This window comes from Porites lutea, chromosome 7 (assembly GCF_958299795.1).
Source record: "Porites lutea chromosome 7, jaPorLute2.1, whole genome shotgun sequence".
In the NCBI taxonomy this organism is placed as follows: domain Eukaryota; kingdom Metazoa; phylum Cnidaria; class Anthozoa; order Scleractinia; family Poritidae; genus Porites; species Porites lutea.
In genome coordinates, this window is record NC_133207.1 from 3793604 (window position 1) to 3812893 (window position 19290).

The 19290-nt window shown below is 40.0% G+C and overlaps 2 protein-coding genes across 2 annotated transcripts in view; one reads left to right on the top strand and one right to left on the bottom strand.

Annotated features, from left to right (window-relative positions):
- LOC140942572 (pecanex-like protein 1) overlaps window positions 1-19290 on the bottom strand; it is a 56423-nt gene that overhangs the window by 6905 nt on the left and 30228 nt on the right. Inside the window, exons 24-28 of the mRNA XM_073391491.1 lie at window positions 4195-4253; window positions 2849-3064; window positions 2302-2361; window positions 1654-1847; window positions 470-706 (exon numbers count right to left, since the gene is read on the bottom strand). Coding sequence (XP_073247592.1) covers window positions 470-706; window positions 1654-1847; window positions 2302-2361; window positions 2849-3064; window positions 4195-4253 — 766 coding nt within the window. The remainder of the gene's footprint in view (window positions 1-469; window positions 707-1653; window positions 1848-2301; window positions 2362-2848; window positions 3065-4194; window positions 4254-19290) is intronic.
- On the top strand, window positions 5783-7053 carry LOC140944197 (adenosine receptor A3-like). Its single transcript, XM_073393329.1, has one exon. The coding sequence runs from the start codon at window positions 5795-5797 to the stop codon at window positions 6752-6754; it is 960 nt and encodes a 319-aa protein (XP_073249430.1). The 5' UTR covers window positions 5783-5794; the 3' UTR covers window positions 6755-7053.

Sequence of the window (19290 nt, forward strand, 5' to 3'; positions counted from 1 at the left end):
GTTTCCTGCGACCAATTAGGAGAGACCTTGCGAGCAGCTCCTACACTATCCGTTCGAATAGCTGTTAACTGCGACGACGAGTTGCAAAAACCTAACGGTCCAATTCCATGGTCGATGAAATAAATCACCGTTCTTACGTGTAAACAGAAAACCCTGTCCGGTATAGCATGAACAAGGCCTAAATCTATATATTACACCGTGTGCCTGAACTTCTTATAGCAATATAGCCTGCGAGCAAGCTCTTCGGAGCGCTCTGCCGGTTGGGCGGGAAAAGGAAGTAGAGCTTGCAATTACGGCTCTGGAATTTCAGAGACGTAGCATTTCGCATCTGCTTTTCCGATGCAGAAATTCAAATTCCAGAGACCTAGTTGCAAGCTCTCTTTCCTTCCCCCCCCCCCCCCCCCCCCGCCTCCAGAGCGCCCCTGAGTGCTTGCTCGCAGGCTAATAGTCATACAAAAGGTAAACTGACCGGATCCTTGCGTGAAGCGCAATACTGTATCCAAGTGAAATAACAGTTTAGGAAGCTGGTCTTGGAGATTCCGCCATGACGCAGATCATAATCTTCATCAATATTGTGATAGAAGGAGTTTGAATCTACTTCGACGTAGTGAGGATCTTGATGGACTTTTTGAAGCTGTTCTTGAATTATATCACTGTTTAACCATTGATTTAGTTTGGGAGACCGCACTGCGTAGAAGATGACGGACTGCGAAATGAAAAATAAATTTCTTCACTATAATTTGCAAAAACAGATAGATGCATGATGTACTACAAACAATTATTGGACGAGGATTTTGTGATACACCATCGCGCACGCAACACAGTTTGACATTGCTCTTGGAAATCATGCATTGCGCCCGCAACCTACAGATTAGTCATTAGTGCTAGCATTTAACTAACTACTCTATAGGTTACGCTTATTTCCAAAATCAACTGTAAGCTTTTAGCCAATGAGGAGACAGACAGTTAGTACAATGTATAATAACGTAAGTAAAATATGTTTTTATATGTAATGTGAACATGTCTGTGTATACAAATCTACAACCCTGGTCAAAACGTCTCGGGACACTTGGGGAAAATAGGCACAAAGACTCACTTTGCCAAATTAACTCGTATTTCACCTCTTGAAGAAGCTTGGGGATGTTGTTATGACGGGCTATTTCGGCTGTCCCCCTCTCCCCTAAGCAGTGTTGATTGTGTTGAATTAAAGCTTGAATGCATAACGTCAACACTGCACCTGGGGGGGGGGGGGGGGGGGGAGATGCCTGAATTTGACGAGCTTTTACGTTAGTGTCCCAAGAGTTTTGACCAGGGTTGTATGTAAGCAATTTATACATTTTGATAACCAAGTAATTTTCTTGTTTGTAGTCGTATTTATTTAGCGTTGTTTCACTCGTTACAAATGTGAATAACAAAAACAATGTCTGTAAACGGTGACATCTCCTATACTCATGCACATGGAGTAAACTTAAGAGGGTTCAAGAATTTGGACGGGATTTGAAACTGTGATCTCTTGCTGAAGGAGAGATACTGCTGAGGGATCAAGCCTTTTTAACTGCGCCATAAAATGACTTTATCCCGCGAGGTGTGACTATTCAAATGAAACTAGTAATTACCATTACTGCAAAGGAAAAAGTACACTGACCACCTTACCTTTACATAGTAAGAAACAAGGATTTTGCGAAGATCAAACACTTGTAGCATGGATGCTGCAGAATTATCGCTGATACTGTAGCCTTCAATAATGTATTTAGTGGCGCTTACTTCCCATGCTAACCACCGCTGACCAAACGCCGCGTTTAAAGAGAGCATGTTGGGAAGGTGACCCGGCTCACAACAGCAACAACCTGATGAAGATATAAATAGTATAAAATAAACGATTTCGGAATAAACCATTTCAGTAAAATCCAACTAGTGGTCTATTATCAATGCTGCATTCTGATTGGTTGAGCTACTACTAGGCTATATGTTATAGCCCATTAACAGCGAAGAGCGCCGGCTTTTAGGAGGAAAAAAAGGATTAAAGTCTAGCTTTAACTAGCTAAAGTTGTTTTGTCTCGATATTTTTGACCAACTAGTTGGATTTTACTAAAACAATTATTTCTCTCGCCCTCATGGCCTCTGAGTCAAACCCTTAAAACTTAATTCTCAAGCAAACAAGAAGAAGGCTACTGAACTCTACTAAAGTTCGTTAGGTTCAGAAGGAAAAAAAGGGAAAGGAGAATTGTAGTTATAGAGGTATATGCAACTATACAAAGTCATAACTCATTAAGTAGGGGGTAAGAAAATATAAAAACGAACCGTCATCATCCTCTACTCCTTCAGTAATGGCTTCGACTTCTCGCTGCTGACAGTAAGTACCTAGTACAAGAACACATAATACGGTAGTGAGTTTACGCAACAGGACCGCAAAGAGAAGACACTGGCAAAACCCTCGTGTGTGACAAATGCGACAGGGCTATTACTCACGTGTTTTGTCGTGATCTTAATTTTATGCTTTCTGGTCTTTTACAAAAAGATTTGTTTAAAGGAAAGTGAATTTTTGCGAAAAGTTATTTCATACAAAATTATTGTCACGCTTGTCACACAAGGTTTGCTGTCTTCTTCCCTATCCCGTCCTGTTGCGTAAGTTCACAAAAAAAAAGGATTAGCACGCTAGCTCGGGTCACTTCTTAACTGTAAAATAGATTATTTTCCCTACCCCTCTCTGGACCATAAATACCTAACTCCAGAGAATAGTCCCAGATCAAATGGGGTCAAAAAACTATGCACTTTGGCGCCGCAAAGGCTAGCTTTTGTAAAGCAGTACCTCCCAGCCTCCAGCCCCTAGATTGCATGCCTGACTCACCTCTAAACTCCAGACCACGGACTTGAAAAGTAACGAGACCATTGCCGACCTCAATGATGTGAACCAAGGCGTTTAGGTAATCCGAAGCCAACACGAAACAGTCGCCGGTGCCGAAGGGCCCCCAGCGGCCCATCATTAAGTCTCCACATAGACTATGCTGCAGCGAGCGAGTTAGGTGCTCGTAGAATATTGAGTTAAGATTATTGTCATCAGAACCTGAAAACAAGAGTTCACGCTGGTCAAAACGGATAAACCCTTCAAACCCCAATTTCAAAATTCAGATATTTTTTGCTGTCCCTATACGCTTCCGATAGAACTAGAGGTAATCATTGATTACGGATTCGCGTTCGACACTTACAGAAACGAAATCGAGTCGAATCGAGTCCAGTTTCCTAGCCGAGATACCCCTGATAAAATTAATAGGGGTGGCTAATCAGCAGTCGCCCGTGACAGCTTGAAAATTTCTGCCTTTGTGCCACAGGAACACCAGTTTAGGATGCGTTCTGACGAACGCGATTGGTAGGGAGAATTTGTTGAAGTGCCAATTAGATTCATCCATCTTGTGTAATCATGTCCTTGCTCCTACTTATTTACCTCCTCGACGGTCCGAATATGTGTTCACACTGCACCAAACTATGGCACAAAACTTATCCGATATGTGACGCTCCACTTTCGAGATCAGTACGGCGCAGTTTCCCTCCGTCACAGAAATCGGGCCGAAATCAACGTTGGTATGTATGAACTGAAGCACTATCCGTTAAGTTTTTTCCTTTAGTTTCGTGGCGGCGCAAAAGTATCCCCCCCTACTGTGTGTACATAGCCTTAGAATAAACCCCGAAAGTGCTTAAGGGTATACTCAGTCCCCGGTGGGGCACTTTAGGAATTTTGGGGTGGGGATGTGCCGCTGAGACTCTAGAACCCTTAGCCTATACTAGAGCTAGTTCAGCTGAATTTTTAACCCTATACTAGACTGAACTCCCCCAATCCCCCTATCCTAGAGTAGCTTTTAGGCTGAGATGCGAAAATTTAAACTTGCCGAATTGATCTTTTTTACATTTTTCAGTGGCAATTCTCGGTTTCCCTAGTCTATTCCAAGAGCTTCAAAGAATTGATCAGTTTCCTGGAAAGGATACCCTATTGTAGACCCAAACTCTCTGATTTACATAACGTATCCCAGAGTAAACTGTTTGAAAACCATACCCTTTAGGGCAGCGCATACCTACATAGCCTATATATGCCAGTACCTCCCCCCCCGGAACTCAGTCTACGTGTAAATAAGAACAAAATAAAAATATATGTGTTAAAAGAGAGGGCTGCTAAGGTAGAGAATAGTAACATCCAATTACCTGGGCTTCTATCAAGCTGTGAAGAAAGACGAGTGTTGGAGTGATCCACGCGACTGGTGCTAAAGAAACAACAGAAACAAACAATATTGTCACAAAGCATAGGAAAAGAGATCAACTCCCACATTACTGGTTTGGGACACCAACATAGTCGCCGTTTCATAAGGGAGCTTTATAAGCCACAACAACGGCAACATCGACGAAAACGTCACTTAAAATGTGAAGTTGCGCTGTTTCGAACTTTATCGCGCTTATGCGATCTCGTTTAATTCGTCAAGTGCTGGCAATTTTTTTCAGGAGTTGAATTCTAAGAGACTGTATCAAAGTTCAGGGAAGGAAAAAGAAAGTAGTTGTCAGGGGCACGCAACGAGAATATAGTTCAAAACCACTTAAACATAGCATTGTTAAACGTATTTTAGTATTTAAACAGTAGATATAGGCATATTTTATCCCCTAAAAATTTTTCATCTGTTCGGATTTCCTAGCTGAAAGTCTAATGATCCGAAAATTATAGGGATCAAAACTTACCTTTTCGAAAATTTCAGCCAGAAAAAAGGCACCCGAAAACTCTAGGTGACCTTCTTAGGGTAAAAATCCGTTGAAAATGGGCAATTATACCATTGTTTTAGATGTTCGAAAATGCTAGGAGAGGCAGCCAAGCAAGAAATTTTACAACAAACGTTCCAAAAATTTAGATCTCAAATCGTCTTCCGAACAGATATTTTCCGAAAATTGACGTTGGGTGCATGTTTACGTCCTCCACAAAACGTGAAATTAGACATTTTCAAGTCGTTAGCGTGCAGTGACGGCAAAGTAATGTACAAAAAAGCGTGATGCACGTGCAGAGTTGTTGTTTTGCTGAAATAAACCTACTGCTTTTTTGCTGTTTTCGATGACGTTGAAAACGTCGTCCCAAATTTTGGAACACCAACATGGCCGCTGAGACGTCACGTGCAAACCCACTCCATATTTACAACCACAATATGAAAACAAACAAGGCGCTGGGAAGATCGCCAAAAACACCATTAACACAACTAACAATAATTAAGCCACCAAACGGTATTTTGAGTGGCAGCTACGCCAAAGTAAGAGATAAGAACTAATTTAATATTGGACGTCAAACCCTATTTGCCGTCGATGAAATAAAAATTATTCAGGCCTCCAAGGCGAAAGGAAATTGATCTAAATTATCGAGAGGCTTAAAAAAATTGCGAATAAAATTAAGGTGATTAACTGGGGAAGGAAGGTCAGGCTTGGTTTGAATTTTTGCGGGTGGGTGAGTTTAAGAAACCGAGAGTTCGAGAAATCGGAATTCTGCAGTATTAGCAATTAATAAACATTTACACTATTTAATATTTTTTCTTTCCTTTTTTGTTTTAGACGCTAATGGTGAGACCAAAAAAATAAAACCGCAATTTGCTTCACCGTTTAGAAATATTGCACTGTTAGTTTAGTTAAAAGCCTACGCTGGACATATAATAACACATTTCCCAGGTGATAACCTCCAAGAGGGAATAGTTGGCAGGTATAAACGATATCAGCTGCATGTAAGTTTGACATGTTTATTTTAATTATCTGTTGTCTTTTTAATTAAAAGAGATTCATGAAGAGTACAGTGCGAGGACACAAAGACTGCAGCAAAATGTCGACAATCAACTTCGAAGAACTGTTTTGTGCGACAAACTTCACCGAAGGCATACAAAGTCAATTGATTGTTTTTTCAGCAGTGAACGTGTTGTTGTCCGTAACTGCATTTCTGGGAAATTCACTGATCTTAGTTGCACTGCACAAGGAGAACTCACTTCATCCGCCGTCAAAACTTCTGTATCGTAACTTGGCGATTACCGATGTCTGTGTTGGCATCATTGCGCAGCCTCTGCTCGTCATCTGGTGCACGTTGGTGATAAACGAACGGTGGAATAGTTGTGTATACGCACTCTATGGAGCTTTAACCACGGGTTTTACTTTGTGTGCGGTCTCCTTGCTTACAATGACCGCAGTAAGTGTGGATAGACTTCTTGCCTTGCTTTTGGGGCTCAGATACAGGTACGTGGTAACTTCACGGCGAACTTGTCTGACCATAGTGGTTTTCTGGGTTCTGTCTTTGTGCGGCGCTTTGTTGATGCATTTTCAGAATTACGTCATCACCTATTGGTGCAGCTACATTATCATAGCCCTTTGTTTAACAGTATCAAGTGCCTCTCACGTAAAGATTTTCTTAACTTTGCGTCAACATCAGATTCAAGTACAAGAACGGGTTCACCTCGAGCGAGCCAGCCAAGCGATTCCACTCAACATAGCGCGATACAAGAGAGCGGTATCGAGTGCACTGTGGGTACAGACAGCCTTGGTTATCTGTTACTTACCGCTTGGTGTAGTAGACGCTTTGAGAACTCAATCAGCACAGTTAACGTCAGATTTTTTAGTTGCTAGAAGGTATACACTTACCTTACTTTACTTCAACTCAACATTAAACCCGATACTATATTGCTGGAAGATCAACGAAGTGAGACAAGCGGTGAAGGAAACTATCCGAAACTGTTGGCGCTCATCTACTTCTTAACCCTTTAAGCCCTAAGAGTGATCAGCATCAAATTTCTCCTTGTAATATCAGTGCTTTGTGAAACAGAGTGGTCATGAGAATTACGGACATGGTCACACAAGATGAATGTGCTTGATATTTTATCAACTTCTCCACACTACTTCTGAAGGAAATGAATAGGGGCAACAAATCAGAATTCAAATTTTGATCTTAGGGTTTAAAGGGTTAAGCCCCACCCTACGACCAGAACCCCCTTTTGTCAAACTGGTTTTACGAGTGCGACCATCCGTTTATTGATAAACCGCTGGTCATAACTGAGCGCGCTTTACCAAACGCAAGGTTATAAGTCCGAAACTGTATCCTAGCAACAGCGCATGCTCAACAAAGAACTTACTTGATTCATGGAGAGTCTTTCTCGATAGCCTACTTAGCTGGCAGGATTGGTTTTGCGCGTGTGAGAGTTTTGGCGGCGAAGCCCCGTCTCCTCCCCATTCTCCGCACGGCTCCGCAGTTCCTCTGCCAAAACTTCGCTCGCGCTAAATGACAATCCCGCTGGCTACGCAGGCCACTTTCTCAGTCGAATATGCCAAAATTGAACAAGCGAAAGAAAAACTGTGCTGGCAGGGTGCTTAAGCCGCCCGTCATCGTTTATTCGAAAATTTTAATTTCGCCTACATATTTCGCCAGAAACTTCTGCCTTATTCAGTGTTTGTTACAATTTGTTAAGTGAGACGAGTTATGTAATATACTAAGAGAACAATTACAATGGAGAACATAAAAAATTTAGCCCGTTTACAGTGCTCCACTTTTAGGTCCGTTATAGCCTCCTATAACGGGCAGCCCGTATTGTCACAATTTGTAATAATCGGCGCACTTTGTAATATCGTCGCAATTAACAATAAACCGTGTTGTACTTGTAATAAAAAAGCTGTCGGAATTTGTAAGCACTGTCCATCGTAGTTATTAATAAACTAAGCTGTTGCAATTTGTAATAATTCCATCGTACTTTGTAAAAAACGTTTTGAGAGTGATTCAACTTGGTTAACATCGATATCTCGCCAAAAACATGAATGGAACCCCATAATCCCATAAGTACTCCCATAACCTCCATTAGCGCGATGTGTTTGCATGGTGTGGACATCCAGTAAAACCGCGTGACTAAGAATCTGGATTTTTCTAAGTTAGCCTAAACAGGTTCTTATAAAGAGGGTACTTAGCACAAGTTTAGACTATTTAGGTTCTTAAATATGTTCTTATCTTTTTGAAGAAAAAAATACAACATAGCTAAGAGTATTTAGTGTTGTTTAGACCTCATACAAAATCTGCACACCATTACATTGCAGTTGTAGTGGTAAGGCACCTATGTCTCCAAAGAGGATTCTGGATGTTTACCTATCTTATTTGCCCAAGTATACAAATTTTTTTCAGAGATTTTAGAAAATAAGAACCTGTTTCAAATTTTAGGCTAAACAGGTTCTTATATAGAGGGGGCTTAACGAGCAAATTTTTAGCCTGCGTAGCCAGCGTTTCCGTTTGGGTTCGGAGCAAAGAGCGGGGAACAGGATTTTTGGTTTCAACCGCGCGAGAAATTTCTTCCCCACCTCCTCCCCGCTCTTTCACTCGCGCCATTTTTCGCGAGGTCTTTGACTCTCGTTCCTGTTTTTGCTCCGAAACCGCACAGAAACGCTTGCTAAAGTGAAAAAAATTCGGCTACAAATGTTTCACCTAAGAAAAAAAAAAACTCGAAGTGTGTCAGGACACGTGGCCCAAGTAAGGGAAATCAACTGATTATTATGCGAACTTCGGCATAGAAGCGTCAACGAACGAGCCACTTGGACAAACGAAGTTCGTTATTAAAACTACCTATTATTTCGAAAAACGTAGCGGCAAACACCTTTCCAAGAAAAGGAATTAGTCTTCTAATGATGAACTACCACTCTTATCCTGGAGATGGCTTTAAGAGGTCTCAGAGGTGTTATAAAACCTTGATTGAAAACTCAGTTGCAAAATACTAACTAAGAACTCCATTGTGAAGTTACTGAGAATTACCGTGCAACTATTGATTGCTTTCTTCGTCGCCATTAAGATATCGGTAAAAAGGTCATCACAGTTGTATTAGATAATAATTTTTATTAACACTTTTAATTAATGGCTTTGTGTTATGTTGACATTAGAGTGTCGTGGCAACAAACTAAGATCATCAGTATCTTTGTGACTCCTGTACGTGCTGATAGTAACTACGAAACTAAGCAACGCGGACAGAATAAACATCCAAATTCTCCAATTATTCCTTTGACCGCTTGTCTAACTTCATTCATCTTCCAGCAGTACAATATCGGGTTTAATGTTGAATTTAGGTAGACCAAAGTCCCTGCATACTCCTTAGCAATAACAACAGATGGGTAGGATCCTTTAATTATAAATGCGTTAACTATGTTTATGGGTAGATAGCAAATAACTAATGCCAACTGCACCCATAGGGCACTCGATACTGCCTTTCTGTAGCGCGCCATGTTCAGTAGATTTGCATCGCTTGACTGTCCTTGGTGAATTTGGTTCTGCACGTGAATTTGTTGATGACGGAGAGCGTAAAAAATTTTCGCAAAAGAGGCAGTCGATAAGACTAGGCACAGTGATATAAATACAGAGCTTAACAAGGTGGTGAATGTGTGATTCCAAAAGTGCAATGCTGTACAGCCAACCAGCAATAGCCATAAAGCAGTTACAGTTAGATAGGTCTTCTTTAAGGTCACGAAGTGCCTGTATCTGAGCCCCAACAGCAGAGCGAGCAGTCTGTCCAAGCTGATCACCGCCACTGTCGACAAAGTCACCCCACATAATACATAGCTTGTGATATAATTCGCAACAAACGCATAGCGACAAATATTCCATCGTCCGGTTACAGCAGCGATCGAGGAAATGACACCCAAAGGTTCCACAATGAAACCAACACAGAGATCAGTTGCGGCTAGGTTACGATACAAGAGTTTGGACGGTGGGTGTAGAGATGTTACTTTCTTGAGGGCCAGTAGGATCAGAGTATTGCCGAGAAACGCGGCGACACACAGGACTGTGTTCAGCACTAATAGAAAGATCAACTGGTTTTGTATTCCTCTGGTTGATTCTAACGAACAAAATATTTCCTCGTATTTTTCTTGTTCTTCACCGACGGTGAGACGGCTCGCCGTCATCTTTCTGCATTAATACTTAAGTGACAGGTGTGTTTCTTTTTCTAAGGCTGATGTGAATGTAAATAACTAACTTGATCCTTTTTTATGGAATGAAGTAACCAGCACTCGCATAACTGGCAGGATATGAAATGCTCTACTATTTCTTCTTTGTTTTCGACGGGGAAAGTATTGGTATTTTCCAAAAAAAAAAAATCGTTATCTCCCCACCACAGAGAGCCCAACGATCTCTTTACATTCAGAATCAGGGAGATGTAAAATCAACCGTCGGTTATTCGAGTCCGTTGTCAATTTTCAGCAGCTGGTTTAACAAGACTACAATGCTGTGTTAATCATCTCGTCTCCGGCCTGTTCCTTATTAATTATTAAGTTACTGTTACGGTTTTTGAAAACTTTCGTTAATTTTCACTTTGTGCTCCGTTTTTTCCCTAGTGAGCAAGGATTTAGAGCTTTTTAGTTTTGATATTATACGCTAGTTTTTCAGCACTGGGTTTCCAAGTAAGATGAGACTTCAAACCCCTGTGTAGGCGAAAATCTAATACGTTTGGCATCTTTGATTTGTTTTTACCAACTGTGGCTACATTTATTACAATTTACGCCAGGGAGTTTTTACAAAATTCTGCAACGGCGCTGTGAACAGTTGAGCAAATCAAGATTCCAGTGAACTCTACAATGGAAGTGAAAAAGTTTCTTTTATTCTTCTAGTTTTTTTTACATTCATCCTATTGTCGTCTTTATAATTATTCCGACTTAGGTATAAAATATAATTCACGTTATTATTATTTCTAAACTAGCATTACAGTACGTGGAAGTTTCTACTAAAGCGCGTAACTTAGGGAAAGATTGACGTGTTGTGTTTAGGGAAAAGGTTGATACAAGGTCACGACTTAGTGTAACAGCATCACGCGGTTAATTTTCAGGGGGCATAGATAGGATTTTTCTGACGTCCCAGTCGAAAGGTGACTGTGACAAGAAGCTGTCTTTTTCATGATTTGTTCTTGTTCTGTTTTATCCTATTCAGCGTGAGAAGGTTGCCCTATATATAATAAGGTAAACAATTAAGACTTCGCCGTCGTTTTTTATAAAGTACATGGAAACATTGGTCAACATTAGATCGCATCTGCCAAAGCCTCCTTATTACTACTCTTTGATTAAGCAAGACAGGTGAAAGATAATCTTGGAGGGAAGCGAAATGAAGAATATCTTTGTTTTTTTGTCCATTTTCTTGTCCGATTTTGTTCGATTTTTGTCCGACCTTTTGTCCGATCTTTTCGTCCCATCTTTTGTCTGTTGTCTTGTCCGATTTTTGTCCAACTTTTTGTCTGATTTTTTGTTTGATGTTTTGCCCGATTTTTGTTCGATTTTTTATCCGATGTTTGTCCGATTTTTTCTGACCTTTTGTCCGATCTTTCGTTTGATCTTTTTTCCGATCTTTTTGCTCGATTTTTTTGTCCGATCCTTTGCCCGATTTTTTTGACCGACGTTTTGTCCGATATTTTATCCGATTTTTTTCTGACCTTTTGTCCGATATTTTATCGGATTTTTTCCGATCTGCTGTCCTTTTTTTCTGACCTTCTGTCCGATTTCTCGTCAGATGCTTTCGTTCGATCTTTTGTCGGATCTTTTGTCCTATTTTTTTCTGACCTTTTGTCCGATCTTTTTAGCCGATTTTTTTGTCCGATGTTTTGTCCGATTTTTTGTCCGACGTCTTTTCCGATCTTTTGTCCGACTTTTTGTTCCGATCTTGTCCTATCTAGGTGTGGTAGGCCTAGTCCAAACGTCGAACTTTTCACGAAACGAACCAAACTCTAATTTGGGTCGACCTAAATTAAGTTAAGTTCGTCTGTTCGGTCAGACGTCAAATTTAGGACGCGTCGAACCAATCAACTGAATCAGACCAAAAAGCCCATTTTAGCGAAACAAGGCTAAATACACATTATCATGCAAACTTTTAAGTTATTAGTTTAGTTCATCGCGTGTGAAGATCGATGTTTGTCCCGGAGGCGATCTTCAAGACGTGCTATCCGTTCTGCAACAGACAGATAGAACGTGTTGGGCGATCCAAACTCATTTAGACGAACTTAACTGAGCCAGACGTCCAACTTCTCATGAACTTTACTCACTAAGTTTGGTTCGTCGCATGAAAAGTTCGACGTTTGACCAAGGCCATATATAACAAATAGGCGGAATAATTATAAAGAATACAATAGGAACAATGTCACAAGTTTACCTTGTAAAATTAACTTTCTCTGCTTCTTTTCATGAGTTCGCTGAAACCCCAGTGCGTTATTAGTATTGTGCTCAGCGCCGTTGCTAACGCAAATTTTGATTTTTGGGTTATATTACACGGTAGTTTAAAATGCAAGTAAATTGATTTGAAAACCCAGCGTTTTCAATCCATACAAGTGATATAATATGAAAATAAAAAGCTTATCCTAGCTGAAGGAAAAAATAAAACAAAATCAACAATTAACAATAGTTATGCAGCCCTAATGCTGGCGTCATAATCAATAAGCAACAGACACGAAATAATAATCGTTGTTGTTGCACCAGATCCTGTTGGCGATAACGGACTCAAATTTAGTGACGGTTGATTTGACATTTTAAATGTAGTGAGGTCATTTGGTCCGTTGTGGAGGCGAGCAAAGGAACATATTTTTTAAATAACTAATATCACCAAGAAACTAAGAGAAAGTAATGGAGCATTTCAAAAAACATACCATATTAATTATTTACTGTCACAGGATATTTGTTGTAGCCTTATAAAAACGAGAAACACCTGTTACTAACGTACAAACTGCAGAAAGATAACGGTGAGCCATTTCACCGCCTATGGAGAACAAGAAAAATACCGGCGATGAAATATTTTGCTCCGTAGAATTTACCAGAGGAATACAAAACCAGTTGATCTTTCTTCTAGTGCTGAACATAATTCTGTCTGTCACCGCGTTTTTCGAGAATACTCTGATCCTACTAGCCCTCAAGAAAGTTACAGCTCTTCATCCACCGTCTAAACTCTTGTATCGTAACCTAGCCGCAACTGATCTCTGTGTTGGTGTCATTGTGGCACCTCTAAATGTAACTTTCGAGATCGCGGCTGTAACTGGACGATGGAACATTTGTCGCCATGCGTTCCTTGCAAATTATATCTCAGCATACATTTTGTGTGGGGTGACTTTATTGACAGTGGCCGCCATTAGCTTGGACAGGCTTCTAGCGCTGTTGTTGAGGCTCAGATACAGACAACTGGTAACTTTAAACAGGGTCTATCTAATTGTAACTGCGTTATGGATTGTGCCCGTTGTCTGTACAACAATGCACTTATGGAATTCCCAAGTAACCACATGGTACAGCTCTATACTGTCATCACTGTGCCTAGTCTTATCGACTGCTTCTTTTGCGAAAATTTTTCATGCTCTCCGTCATCAACAAATTTACGTGTAGAATCAATTTCACCAAGGACAGTCACGCGAAACAAGTCTACTGAACATGGCGCGCTACAGAAAGGCAGTATCTTGTGCACTATGGGTGCAGTAGGCATTAGGTATTTGTTATCTGCCGATAGTCATAGTGGAGGCTTTGACAATTCAAGGATTATCCCCACCTGTTGTTATTGCTAAAGAGTTTGCAGTGGCTTTAGTTTATCTAAATTCAACATTAAACCCGATATTGTACTGCTGGAAGATGAATGAAGTTAGACAAGCGGTAAAAGGAATAATTGAAGAACTTAGGTGTTTATTCTGTCTGCGTTGTTTAGTTTGTTAGTTACTGTTACTGCGTGCAGAAGACGAGAGCTTGAGCCACCAGGACGGCGATTTCAACGAGAAGGACAAAAAGAATGGGCTTTAGTTTGGTTTCCGCTTAATAACCCAGATGCCGTTTCAAATTGTGTTATAGCAAAAAATGTTGAATATTTCATGAGGATTCTGAGCCTTTTAGAATCCGATGAGTGCGTGATATATAACCCTCTTCGTCACTAGCATTAAAGTATGTTGCCATTTTATTTTTGCCTATACATATCATTTTTAAGTGTTTCTTTAAGCTTAGGTACAATTCCACATACAATATTAACAGAGACGGAAAGAGACACACAAACTAACACAAAAAAAGGGTAACAAGGAACAAGAAAAGGATATTATAACACTGATTTAACTTTAATACTAACAAAAATCAACTGAACATGACATAATTGTATGCGGCCAAAGGCTCAAAGATTCTCGAACGCTTGAAGGCTCTACAGAGGCTCTATAGCCATAGAACGCTAACTAGTATCAAATAGAACAATGACAGCTAATCAAACAGTCCACTGAGAAAAGCAACCTTTAGACTTGAACGGCAGAATGACGGAAAGTCGCTGAAAATACTACTACTACTACTACTACTAAGTCATTGTACTGCTTGTTGTTATTGTGCCCCTTGGAGCCGTATCGGTCAACTTTAAGGAGTACATGAAGCGAATCGGCGTGAACGTGAGGTTGGAAGTTATCCAGAAACCATCATTGTTGGGGACAGCAAAAATACTAAGGAAAGTACTGTCCTTGTAGGAAGAAGGAAAATAGAGACCTGGGACCCGTGGTGACTTGTTGTAACCCGCTCCCAAGGACTAGAAACCAGGCCGAACATCCCGCCTGAGTCTACAAGGAATGGACATAATAATAACATTTTTTATATAGCGCTCATGGAGCATAATGCTGGTACACTGAGTCAGGACCTTGTATCACCCTTTTCCTAAACACAACACGCCAATTTTTTTTGAAGTCACGCTTTAGCAGAAACGTCTGCCTTTTTCAGTTCTAATAGAAAAAAAAATTGATAACGTGAGTTACATTTTTACTTGAGTCGGAATAATTATAAAAATTACAATGGGAAGAATGAATAAAAACTAGAATAATAAAAGAAACTATTTTTAGATTCCTTTCATTAAAGAGCTATACTGCACACAGCGCCGTTGCTGACTTTTGTAAAAATTCCCTGACACAAATTGAAAAGAAATATAGCTGCAAATTGTAAAAACAAATCAAATATGTCACACCTGTCACACTCTTTAAATCTCGGGCCACTGGTTAAAAATGCTATGAAACTGACGTGGAAACCCAGAAAAGAAAATTTATAGAACTATATAATATCATATAAAAACTAAAAAGTTCTTGGTTCTTGCGAAAGGTTGATTTCAACTGACGCGTTTTTCGCCACGCACGTTAACACACGTAAATTTTAATCACGTAAATAAAATAGAGGCAAGATAAAAAGCGCTGAGCTTAAACGCGAAGTATATCGAGTTTCAACTTTCACGTTGACGAGCAAAATTTCATGCATTGCCTCTATTTCATTTGCGAACGTAAATTTTACGCACGTACGCACGTAAAATTTACGCTACACTGGAAATCAAAAAATAACCCTGAAGAGTTTGCGAAAAAACTTGGCACTAACACCTGCAGCTGAAAATCGACAACGGACTCGAATAACGGTTGAATAAATACTTTGAATGTACAGAGAACGTGGGCACTCTTGGGTGGCGAAGAAAAGAATATGTATGTGAAAATACTAAGATTACCCTGTCAAAAACTAAAGACAAAGAAATGGAGCATTTCACATCTTGCAAGTTAACGGAGTGCTGGTTACTTAATTAAAAGAAAATCAAATTAATTATTTACTATCACAAGATATTTGTTGTAGCTTTATTAAAAAGATATGCACCTGTCACTAAAGTACAAACTGCAGAAAGATGACGGCGAGCACTCTCACCGCCGATGGAAAACACGAAAAATATGAGGAAATATTTTGCTCAAAAGAATTAACCAGCGGAATACATAACCAGTTGATATTTCTGTCAGTGTTGAACACAGTTTTATCGGTCACTGCGTTTCTCGGCAATACTCTGATCCTACTGGCACTTGGGAAAGTGACATCACTTCATCCACCGTCCAAACTCTTGTATCGTAACCTAGCCGTAACTGATTTCTGTGTTGGTGTCATTGTGGAACCTCTAAGTATAACTTACTTGATCGCAGTTATAACCGGACGATGGAACATTTGTCGCCGTGCATTCCTTGCAAATTATATCGCAGCATATATTTTGTGTGGGGTGACTTTGTCGACAGTGACGGCCATCAGCTTGGACAGGCTTCTAGCGCTGTTGTTAAGGCTCAGATACAGACAACTGGTAACCTTGAAGAAGGCCTATCTAACTGTGACTGCGTTATGGATTGTGTCGGTTGTCTTTGCAGCAATACACTTTTGGAATTCCCAAGTAACAATATGGTACAGCTCTTTAATTATATCACTGTCTTTAGTCTTATCGACTGCCTCTTTTGCGAAAATTTTTCATGCTCTCCGTCATCAACAAATCCACGTCCAGAACCAAATTCACCAAGGACAGTCAAACGATGCAAATCTACTAAACATGGCGCGCTACAGAAAGGCAGTATCGAGTGCCCTATGGGTGCAGTTGGCATTAGTTATTTGCTATCTACCCATAAACATAGTGGAAGGTTTTACAATTCATGGATCGTCCCCATCTGTTGTTATTGCTAAGGAGTTTACAGCGACTTTAGTCTATCTAAACTCAACATTAAACCCAATATTGTACTGCTGGAAGATGAATGAAATAAGACAAGCGGCAAAAGGAATTATTGGAGAACTTAAGAGTTTATTTTGTCTGCCTTGATAAGTTTCTTAGTTACTGTTACTGCGTGCAGAAGACGAGAGCTTGAGCCACCACCACGACGAGAAGGACAAAATGGCATGGGCTTTAGTTTGGTTTCCGCATAATAACTGGGACGCTGTTTCAAATTGTGTTCAGCCCATAGACGGAGTCGACCATAAGGGAACATCTCTAATGCCAGGGGGACAATTTTCCATTTCAGACGATGGCAAACGCGATGTATCACAAACGCGCCATAGTTTTTTCATATTTGGGCGTCTTCCAAAAAGAGTTTTTGATATCGCTCGTTTTGATTCAAAGTTGCAATAGGCACGCAATACGTGCGAACGTAAACAAGCCAAGGGTTACTTTTTAGTTGTTTTGTTTAACCAAAAAGGGGCAAGATAAGGAGGATTTTGACAGGGGCGGTGTAATGACCATCAGTTTTTCACTCTACTTAAAAACACGACAATGCCTGAATTGTGGTTACCTTGTGACAGCCTTTCCACGCTGGATAAAATGATAGAAAATAAGGACAGTTAAGAAAAAAGACGGCTTGTACAGTCAGTTGGCTTGTCAAGTCATGACTTTGTGTTAAAACTCCTCACAAAAAAACACAATCTTTTCAAATTCGCATACATGTTTTAGCAGAAACACGTCTAGCTTCTCCAATGGTAGTTGCAAACGAATAAATAAGGTGTGCCAAGCCTGGGCCAAACGTCGAACGATTCATGAGACGAACCAAACTCTCATTTGGGTCGACCTAAATTAAGCTAAGATCGTCTGTTGGGTCAGACGTCGAACTTAGGACGCGTCGAACCAATCAACTCAGTCAGACCAAAAAGTAATTTTAGCCAAGCGAGGCTTAATATACATTATCATACAAACTTTCAATTTATTAGTTTAGTTGGTCGCATGTGAAGATGGTTGTTTTTCCCGGAGAAGATCTTCAGACGAAGAAAAAGACGGCTTGCGCAGTCACCTTGACCTGCAAAATTCAGCTGGTATGTCAAGTCATGAATTTGTGTCAGAACCTCTTCGAAAAAAAACACACAATATTTTCAGTAGGAACGTCTACTTTCTTAAGTGTTCGTTAGAAAGGAATAAATAAGGTGTGTTATGTATAGTGAATAGGCGGAATAATTATAAGAAGATAATAAGAAGAATGTAAAAACTGTGCGTGGTAAAATTAAAAGAGAGACCTGGGACCCGTGGTGACTTGTTGTAACCCGCTCCCAAGGACTAAAAACCAGGCCGAACATCCCGCCTGAGTCTACAAGGAATGGACATAATAATAACATTTTTTATATAGCCCTTAAGGCACATAATGCTGGTACACTGAGTCAGGACCTTGTATCACCCGGTGATACAATGTCCGGACTCAGTGTACTTCGTAAAAGATTGGCGTGTTGTGTTTAGGAAAAGGGCCTTTTCCTAAACACAACACGCCAATTTGTCGGAATAATTATAAAAATTACAATAGGAAGAATGAATAAAAACTAGAATAATAAAAGAAACTATTTTTAGATTCCTTTCATTAAAGAGCTATACTGCACACAGCGCCGTTGCTGACTTTTGTAAAAATTCCCTGACACAAATTGAAAAGAAAGATAGCTGCAAATTGTAAAAACAAATCAAATATGTCACACTTGTCACACTTTTTAAATCTCGGGCCACTGGTTAAAAATGCTATGAAACTGACGTGGAAACCCAGAAAAGAAAATTTATAGAACTATATAATATCATATAAAAACTAAAAAGCTCTTGGTCCTTGCGAAAGATTGATTTCAACTGACGCGTTTTTCGCCACGCATGTTAGCACACGTAAATTTTAATCACGTAAATAAAATAGAGGCAAGATAAAAAGCGCTGAGCTTAAAAGCGAAGTTGATCGAGTTTCAACTTTCACGTTGACGAGCAAAATTTCATGCATTGCCTCTATTTCATTTGCGAACGTAAATTTTACGCACGTAAAATTTACGCTACACTGGAAATCAAAAAATAACCTTGAAGAGTTTGCGAAAAAACTTGGCAGTAACACCTGCAGTTGAAAATCGACAACGGACTCGAATAACGGTTGAATAAACACTCTGAATGTACAGAGAACGTGGGCACTCTTGGGTGGCGAGGAAAAGAGTATGTATGTGAAAATACTAAGATTACCCTGTCAAAAACTAAAGAAAAAGAAATGGAGCATTTAACTTCTTGCCAGTTAACGGAGTGCTGGTTACTTAATTAAAAAAAATCAAATTAATTATTCACTATCGCAGGATATTTGTTGAAGCTCTATTAAAAAGATATGCACCTGTCACTAAAGTACAAACTGCAGAAAGATGACGGCGAGCACTCTCACCGCCGATGGAAAACACGAAAAATATGAGGAAATATTTTGCTCACTAGAATTAACCAGCGGAATACTTAACCAGTTGATATTTCTGTCAGTGTTAAACACAGTTTTATCGGTCACTGCGTTTCTCGGCAATACTCTGATCCTACTGGCACTTAGGAAAGTGACATCTCTTCATCCACCGTCTAAACTCTTGTATCGTAACCTAGCCGCAACTGATTTCTGTGTTGGAGTCGTTGTGGAACCTCTAAATATAAGTTACTTGATCGCAGCTCTAACCGGACGATGGAACATTTGTCGCCGTGCATTCCTTGCAAATTATATCTCAGCATATATTTTGGGGGAAGTGACTTTGTCGACAATGGCAGTCATCAGCTTG